Source organism: Abramis brama (assembly GCF_963993115.1).
Source record: "Abramis brama genome assembly, chromosome: 7".
Taxonomy (NCBI): Eukaryota; Metazoa; Chordata; class Actinopteri; order Cypriniformes; family Leuciscidae; genus Abramis; species Abramis brama.
The window spans coordinates 4,608,168-4,618,163 of NC_139969.1; the positions used below are offsets into that span (position 1 = coordinate 4,608,168).

The window sequence follows — 9,996 nt, forward strand, 5'->3', positions numbered from 1 at the left end:
AATTAATATTTTTATCCAGCACGAATACATTAAATTGGTCAAAAGTGACAGTAAAGGCATTAATGTTACAGAAAAGTTGTTTCAAATAAATGCTGTTTGTTTGAACTTTCTATTCATAAAATAATCCTTAAATGCAACATGGTTTCCACAAAAATTTAAAGCAGCACAACTATTCAACATTGATAATAATAATAATAATAAATGTTTCTTGAGCAGCAAATCTGCATATTACAGTGATTTCTGAAGGATCATGTGACACTGAAGACTGGAGTAATGATGCTGAAAATTCAGCTTTGATCACAGGAATAAATTACATTATAGAATATATTTATTCAGAAAACAGTTATTTTAAATTGTAATAATATTTCACAATATTACTGTTTTCATCATATTTTTTGATCAAATAAATGCAGCTTTGGTGAGCAGAAGAGACTTCTTTCAAAAACATTTAAATATGTTACTGACCCCAAATCTTTAACTGCAGTGTACTTGCATTTTCTTTGAAACTTTAACTTCTAGAAGCTATTTAAAGGTTAATATTGCTTATTTTGGTATGACCATAACAGTTCGTCCAGGGCCAGAACTGTCCGTTCATAAAGTCCTTGAACGCTCTTGGTCACTGTATATGCTTTCTCTGTACTGAAAAGAGTCGTGTGAACATTGTGGGAAAACGCCATGGAAGGAAGACAGTCCATCTGGAACAACATGAGGGTGAGTTTCCATTCAGTGGAAATGATCCTTACAGTGTCAGTTTCTCTCGTGTACAGCAGGTGCTGCTGTTGCTTTACAGTAATGCAGGCTTTTCACCGTGTGCTGATATTGCATAAATATGAAGTTGAGTATCAACATCAAGATTATTAAAGTGCGTATTTGTTTACAGTCTAAATTGCTTATGAAGCAGAAACCGTTCGTGTTTGTGTATGTTATGATCAGCGTCTGTGTCCAGAATTGAGCTGAAATTACAGTCATTTTCATCAGGAGCAACGCTTTAGAAACACAACATTAACCAGCACGCTTCATCAGTTCTGTGTCTGTCAGCGATTATATCAGTCATTACACCACATCACATACAACTTACTATCTTTGTGCACTTAAAAAAATAATATATATATATATATATATATATATATATATATATATATATATAATATTTAAAAAAAACATGACAACACTTGACAACACTTAAAAAAATTATATATATATATATATATATATAATTATTTAATTATTTTTTATATTATTTTTTTATAATTTATTTATTTTATTTTATAGTTAAGACGGTATTATAATTTTATTCATATTTTGAATTTGTCTTTATTTTGAATTTGTTTAAAATGTTTAGTAATGTTGTTGCCATTTAATGTTTTTTTAAATGTCTATATAGATTTAATTTTGTTTTAGTACAATAAGTATTTATTTTTAATTTTAATTTGTTACATTTGTAGTGATTTTGTTGTGTGTTTTTGCCATTTTGTTTTTTAAATGTAGACTATAGGCTTAATTTTGTTTCAGTTTTAGTTATTTTAGTACATCAAGTAAATTATTTTTTATATTTCTATTTTTGATTTTAATTTTTAGTAATTTTGTTGGCCGTTATGTTATTATATATAGTTTTTTTTTTTTTTTTTTTTTTTGGGTCTATAGAGACTTATAAACATTTTGTTTCAGTTTTAATTATTGTAGTTAGTACTGTAGGCTACATCAAGCTTCCAAATAAAAATGAGATATGTGGCCTTGGCAACTGGCTTTATTATATTTAATGCCCAGCATATTATAGTCCCTGCAGAGAGACTGGGCTGCGAAACCTCTCCATCCCATCACAAAGGACTCGCACCTCTGCACTCTTATCAATGTCCGTGGTTCTCTTGTCCTCCTCGATACGGGAAATGTAAGCTGGAAGAGGATAATCTGCTTGAAGGATTCTGGGATCAGCACCACATCTGGCCTTAGCGATGTTAACAGTTTTCTTCCCCAGGTCGAGTCTCAGCTCCCAGCCCTGTTGTTATCAGATGAGCTGGTCCTAACCGGTGATACCTTCTCCCCAGCCCTGATAAAAGTGATGGTCTTCTTCTTAATAACTTTTTTACAACAAAAATGAACCACTGAACAGACTTAAGCTGGACGTCACTGGTAGTTCCTATAGTGCTGGTTTAGACCCGACTCTGAAGTAGGAGCTAAATCAGTTCCTCCAAAAGAAGTTCCTAGAACTAAAATCGATCCTAGTTCCTGCGGTGCGAACACGCCAAAATATTCCGCCAATAGTTCTGGGAACTATGAAAAGGTTCCTCCGGCGCGAAAGCCCTTATAGTGTCGGCCCAGATCCGGCCCACATCCGGTACATGTGGATTCCACTCGTACCAGATCTGGGCCGACACTATGTTTCTGTCTGGGGTGTTGTCCAGTGTAAAGCAGGATTTGTTGGTGACCTTTCCTTTCTTCGGCACCAGGGATCTGGATTTTGCCGGCTTGAGGTCATCAGCTCTTCAAGGTCCTTCGGGATGCTTCTGTCAGTGCTGGGTCATCCAGTCAAGCCCTAAGCGCTGGTTGCCGGACTTTAAGATGGTACTTTGAGACTCTACACTTTTTCTTTTTTTTTAACTAATAAAATGACAAAAGCAAACTAAAATTAAGACAAAAATTAAAAATATAAGCTAATTTAAAATATTTATAAAATTAAAATAACTGCGTGGGGAAGTATTAAAGCGCAGTGTGATTGATATGATGTGTGTAGAATAATAATAATCATAATAATAATAGTTTTATATTTGCCTTTAGGTGCAGTGTAGTGTTCTGAGTTCACGCTGGGTTGTTTTAACCCATGTTTGGGTCAAATATGGACGAACCCAACATGGTTTCAATTTTTTAATTAATCCTTTTCGATTGGGTTTGTCCATATTCGACCCAAACATGGGTTGAAACATCCCAGCATTTTTTAGGTCTGCAGAATGAAGGAACAATCCAGCAGTCTTCCTCTCTTTCAGTGCAGAATGTGTGCGCTTCTGTCTCTCTGTTCATTTCCTCTGGTTGATGGAGATGTGGCCTGTGGCAGAGCGCTCTGACATGATATTTCATTAAACTCTGTCAGGCGGTGTGTGTGTGTGTGTGTGTGTGTGTGTGCGCTGTCACTGTCTCTCACTTCTCATTCCTCAGCCTGTCGCCACCCTCCTATCCCTCTTTCATTTCTGCCACACTGCATCACTCCTCCTCCTCCTCCTCCTCCTCCTCTTCCTCTTCCTCTTTAGGTCTGTGGGCTCCTGTTCCTTTCTTCCACCTTTCATCTTTTCCCTTCCGTCTTTATCATGATTGACATACAGGGTTAGTGTATATGGTTATGAACATTATACATGTATTTTTAAGTATATACATTGTCTCCACCGAAAATGTCACTTCCTGCAGGATGATGTAATGAGCTGACTTTTAGTTAAATATAATAATATAATAATAACTGAACATGATAGGCCTAACGAGGACAAAATAATTAAAACAATATTCCCAAGAAAATATTTTGTAATTGACAGTCTTTCATTGTAAAAATTACATCCACTCAAAATATATTTTTTTAAGGAAAATACTCATTCTAATTTAAAATGTATATATGTTTTATTGTATTGTAATGATGTTAATTAATTTTAATTATTTGCCTTTAAGTGTGTTGTGATAAAAGAAAACGAATTATGATTTGCATATTTAAATAGGCTATGTGAGTTTAATACTTTATCCAATATATTAATATATGTATGATGGGTAAATCATAATGGACAGCCTATATGATATGGCCATGACATTATTTTACAGTCTATGGATATGGCATACGTCATGATGAGTTTGGTCAGTTCATCTCATCACTTCCGTTTTCCATTTCTAAATATTATGTGCATGTGTCGTTTTGCGCGTAATAGCTCTTTTGTACAGATTGTCAGTTGGGGATCATTGTCTCATAATCTCATAAATATTCACATTTGTCAACTCGCCTCTTTCACGCTGATTGGCTTTCCGTCTTCATTATGCGGCGATTGAGAACATAAATGACTTCATTACCCATAATGCAACACTGTCTGGTTACTCAGACGCGCCGGCGCTGGAGTCCTGCTTCACGATTGGTTTAGATCAAAGTGTATGTCATGACACAACGTGGGCATTTGGGTCACTTATTGGCCTTGACTTTAATCTTGTTAGCCAATCAGGGTCCAGTCTTGAAAAGAGACGTTAAGGCTGCAATGTTTGTACATTATGTTCTGTGTTATGATAATAGCGGCTTGCGGCTTTGTTCTCTTTCAAATAGTATTTCATTTTAAACAGATGCGTTTATAATAGTATAATATATGTCAATGGACTTTGGTTTCAACTGTCTTCTCACTTGCGATTGTTACATGTCTATCCTATTTATGTAATCTTCATAAACAAATGTAAGCGGTCGACCTTAAAGGCAGCTTTTGCTCTCCGCACTTAAAGTCAATATCTCACAGGCAGCACCGCTGAGAAGAGCTGCTGTGCGTTTTCTTTTCTCTTCTGATCTTTCACCCCTTTCTCTCTCCGACTCAGTCTCTCATATATTTATTTTAGATTTTCAGAAATCCAATACACCCCTCGCTGACTGCAGTTTGGCTCGTTGACAGCCGATTCGCGAACGAATCATTCTTTTGAACCGATTCTTTTGAGTGATTCGGTCGAGCCGATTCGCAGAACTTTCGAAAATTGAACCTCTTACAGAATTTCACCATGCTAACAACTTTCCTTAAAAAAATAAATACAAAAAACCGTATTAAATCTTCGAAAAATTCACATTACAAACAAAATGTGATTACACTGATTTGCGTGTAAAACGGGGACTGTGGTTAACATTATTTAAATATACTTTCACGGTTTGCTTTAACATAGCCTACCTAAAACAAGAATTCATTCGGTTAATTAATTTCTATGAGGACAATGGTGACACATACCTCCAAACCCCGTGTAAAATAATCATAGTATTTTGGCGGAAACCGTCCACCCACTCTGCATACTATCCACCCTAAATAGTATTGACAATTACTAATGTCACATACTATTTAGGATGGATAGTATGCACATGGGACGCAGGCCGTGATTACTATTGTACATTTTAAGGAGACTCAAATGAATCAGTGAATCGTTCAAACGAACCGATTCGCTTAGATTATTCAGACCGCGTGTGCGCGCAGGTCAGCGCTGTTTATGTTCCTCTGATCTTCGACGCGCGCTCTGCGTGCACGCGCCCCGCACAGGATGATCTTGTTACATTGTAGCGCGCCGTAACTGTGCGTCATAAAGAGGAAGAGCGTTCGATCCAGGCGAATAGAACGTTTTTAAACTTTTCATCGGATACCTCGAAATTCTAAGGTTACTCGAGAACGCTTGGAGCGCGGGGAGCGGAGGAGAGATCCGGGTTTACGCAGCGCGAGCGCACGGGGAGGGGGGTTCGGTGTCGGACGGTGATTCCGGATTCGATCCTGACCATCGAGATCCCCGTGGATGACCTCCAGAACCATGTATCCGCACGGAAGACCCCAGGTACCGCAGCCTAATGAACTCTTTTACTGATCGTTTCTAGCGGATCGTTGAGTTGCGCGAGGGGGCCCGTTTTAACGTGCATTATGTTTAGTGTTAGGGTCAGGGTAAAGGTCACGATGAAGAGTTAATTACAGCGTTATGGGTTCAGTTGATACACGGGCTGCGAAAATAGCCATTACAGTCAGCCTATAAATGAGCCTATTATTAAATATAGCCTACTTTTAGATTGCACATGAATTTTCCTCCAGAGTTTTATTTTACTTTTGATATTTGTAATTATTTATTTATGAATAAGTATTGATATTTTGTATCACACACATGTATGTATTTTTACTGTACTATTATTGTGTGTTTTTATGAAACTCTACATTAATCTACTTTCAAGAAACCTTAAGACTAGAGGAACCAAAACTCAGTTGGGGAAGCCCTCCACCTAAAGCTGACACACATTTAAACACAATTATATAAAGCTCACATGCACAAATATTAATTTGAACAGGTGTAATTCAGCCATATTCTTGTCCACAGTATTGCATATTCAGCAGTCATGGCAATAAAACTCTTTGAATTGAGAGAGAGAGAGATGGGCAGATGTTCATGTGCAGAAGAAGAGAAATGATTCAAGGCAGAAATGCTGCAGAATGACATTCATGAACGGAGAGATTTGTGAGTTTTCTGTGTGTGGAGGAGGGATGGACAGATGGATGGATGGACGGGTGAATGAATGGTTTGTTCGAGTTATTGCTGCATGTTGCTACATATGGATCCAGGCCACCCCACTCTCTGCTGCAAATGTCATGTTCCATCATCATCACTGGGCAACACGATACCACACACACACACACACACACACACACACACTGAGCTGCACTTCAAAGCTACCTTTGCTATGATGGCATGTTATTACAGGCCCATGGAGACCCAGTTTCTGTGGTAGCTTGCATTAGCTTTTAAAGTGAGGAGTTTTAGTGTGCATAATGAATGACCTTTAGAGAGTGTGCAAATGTGGTTAGGTTTGTTAGCGTGTGCTGTTTTTATCCGTGTGTTTAGCGGACAGTATGTGGTGATATATTATGACTGAGTGTGTGCTGTTGCTACAGCGGATGCCTGCTGGGCCGCTGATGATCTGTCTGCTCTCGAAACCCTGTCGGATCTGATACAGGACGCTCATGACTGCTTTACACCTGGGATTAACATCTGCCTCTGTGATCACATCCACTGTTATTTTAGTATCATTGAGATACTATTATAGTTTTTATAAATATATGGAATTGATCTGATCCGATCACGAATGGATAGCTGAGAATTGTTTCCATTTTTTCCTGATCAAACTGCTTAATACACTTGTTTTAAGCACAACCGATGATTGACAGTTGAATATGCAGGCCTTTGCTGTTGGTAGTTAATCTGTGTTTAAAGGTAGGGTAGGCAATTTCTGAGAGGCTAGCATTAGCAAGCTAGCTTTGAAAGCATAAGATCCCACCCTCCCTTTAGAGCGTCTCCAAAGCCATGACTCCTTCAAAACACATGAACACACACAGCAGAGAGCGAACAAAAGAGACGGCGTTAAACTACCTAATGTCTGAAAGCACATAACATTATAATAATAATGAACATAAACAACTTAAAGAGCGCTGACCTGTACCACCTGACTGCTGCAGATTCATTTCAGCGTTGATGGTGTTGCCACTGAAACACATAAATTCGAGTCATGAAACGCTCTGAGTATATCGTCACAGGTTTCCATCTCTTGCAAATGACAGTAGTTATGGAATGAACGCAGCATAAGCTGGTTGTTTTGGTTCAGGAGGAACTGTAAAAGGTCCTGCTGTTTGTTTGTGACGCTCGGTGACTGACGTCTGTCTAACACTAGCCGCGTTTCCATTACCCTTCAAATTGCGCAAATTGAAATTGCGAATTGAAAATACACCCAATGGAAACACGTCAATTTCGCAAAAACTCCCATTTATCGCAAAAAAGTTTTTACGCTCGCATGAGGTTTTTTTTCAGGCAATTCGAAAAAGAAATATTTCGCAAAACTGCAATGAAAACAGTTTTTGCTCATTTACAGGTCAGCTGACGTGATGACGCGGTGTGTTTGGACAGAATACGAGACAGAGTTCTTTATTAAATTCATATAAGACAAAATAATTACAGGAATAATGGATTCTAAACCTCAAATAAATGCCACAATCGAGACCTCGAAGCAGAAATGAATGAGAAACACCCAGAAACTCCTCATATGTGCCACTCTCAAGTATAATAAGGGTCGTTCCTTGCCATTAATGCTTGGAAAACACGCATACGTCTCCTTTAATTAATAATAATGGGCAGTGCACTGGCTGGGATATACATAATCCTACCAACGTCCATTGCCATGGTTTTTGGAATGATTTATCGCGAGAGGAAAAAATGTAGTTTTAGTCGCATAACATCGATTAATGGAAACGCCGTCATTTCGCAATAGTTTTTTTGTCGACATTTAGAAAAAAACGCAAAAGTTTTGCGCAAATCTGTAATGGAAATGTCTGTGTGATGTTTGCGTGAGGTCTGGAAATGCATAAGTTGACAGGTTGGAAGGACATCGTATCATTGCATTCGAACCAAATTCAATGACTGGGCGAACATTTTATGGTCCTGCTTCTTCCACACGCGAGATATATACATATAAATACATTTACATCACTGAACTTAGTGATTGCTACCAGGATATGAAGAGACTTTCAACCAGCATAACAAAAAATGTTTCCTGAACAAATCAACTACCCTGCCTTTAAATTCATGAGTGAAAAACTGCTCAGACTACAACTTATACTGTTAAAATTATAAAAACAACATTTTAGTTTATTGAAAATACTTAGATATGCAAATATATTTATGTATAGTGCAGGGAGACTGGATCAAGCCATTCTCAATGTTTCTCAGGAACGGACGGCGCTGCTGAGCTCTTTTGCTTTTGGTGGATCTCATATTTTATTATAATCAATTTCTGGAAAATTAATGTGAATTTTAGAACCGTACTGTTGCACTCTGTTTAGATCATTTGTGATCGGATCACTCTCGAGTGTGACGTAAATACCAGATGCAAGCGGCCTCAGACATTGAAGCAGTGCAGTGTGAACGTGTGTGTGAATGACAGATATGTAAATGTAAGCGAGGATGCCTGTATCTTTCACCATCTGTGCTGTATTTACTGTTTTTACGTTGATGGTGTTAATGATCAGATATGTCTTTAACACACTCTTTTAACACTGAACCGGGTTGCACACACACACATCTCTGGTTTAACATCTCTCAAAGGCCTACCCTGTCAGTTTTACATGCACATTTAAACAATTAATATGATTTGCTGGTTAATTCATTGAATTAATGATAATTTACTTTTTAGAATTATGCTTTTAGCGGATGCTTTTATCCAAAGCAACTTACAAAAGAGGGGCATTAGCACACTGTAGAAAAATTGATATTTACAGATATTTTCTTAAAGGGCTCATCGGATGCAAAATTCACTTTTATATGGTGTTTGCACCATATGGTGTTTTATATGGGGGAGCAGTTGCTCATTATCATTTAAAGAGACATGCACTAAAATTGCTCGCTGTGAACAGAGCAGTTTTTGAGGAGGTAAAAAGGGTTTTGTTTTACACAACCATTGAGGAATTTTAACTAAAGTATGTTACAAACTTTACATGAAGACCCTAAAGAATCATACCGACTTGTGGAAAATGGGCATCCGATGACCCCTTTAAGCCTAAAACACGTTGCAGTGCATAATTCAATACGGGTAAAATACCTGTGAAAAATCAATACAGAAAATTCCTTTATATTAACACAGTACCCTATTTTTACAGACGTTTCTAAGAGTTCAATTCCTCACAATCACATACCTGTACATGGTTGTCAAAAGTACTGGTACTTTGGTACCAAGTCGGTACTGAAATTGATGATACCAGCATTTCTGCAGTACAGGTAATACTAGGTGTATTACCCGCTGATTCTGTGAAGTCCGTCAAAGGTTTCTATTTACGTGTTTTTGAAGCGTTGATCATTGTAGTCAATCACAGAAGTATCTGTTGAACTCGTGAATGCAATGTCCAATCAGTGGTGTTTGAGTTAGTCAGAATCTGCTCAACTGCGCTCAAAACACCAGTTTTGGTTCACAGCACGCTTTAGAGTTCTGCACTCTCACGAATCCTTTAATTTTTTACCAACAAAGTGTAAAAACGATGTAAATAAGGCCCCGTTTACACCTGGTATTAAGATGTGTTTTGGTCGATCGGATCACAAGTGGACGACACTAAATACAGGTGTAAACTGGGTCTAAAATGTTTTGAGCTTGTCCACTTTCGACCACTTCCAGAGGTAGTTGGAAACACATTCGACCGGATTGCTTTCTTAGTGTAAACACTCATGTGATTGAATGTGTTCGAACAGCTGCACAAGACCGTCTGCTGACCTAATGCGTAA

The 9,996-nt window shown here is 37.8% G+C and overlaps 1 protein-coding gene across 3 annotated transcripts in view; it reads left to right on the forward strand.

Annotated features, from left to right (window-relative positions):
* The first annotated feature begins 5,161 nt into the window (after positions 1-5,161).
* Positions 5,162-9,996, forward strand: part of tle2c (TLE family member 2, transcriptional corepressor c) — a 27,765-nt gene continuing 22,930 nt past the window's right edge. For all 3 annotated transcript variants that reach the window (XM_084120749.1, XM_084120751.1, XM_084120750.1), the window contains exon 1: positions 5,162-5,529. In XM_084120749.1, coding sequence (XP_083976875.1) covers positions 5,491-5,529 — 39 coding nt within the window. In that variant the 5' untranslated portion in view covers positions 5,162-5,490. The remainder of the gene's footprint in view (positions 5,530-9,996) is intronic.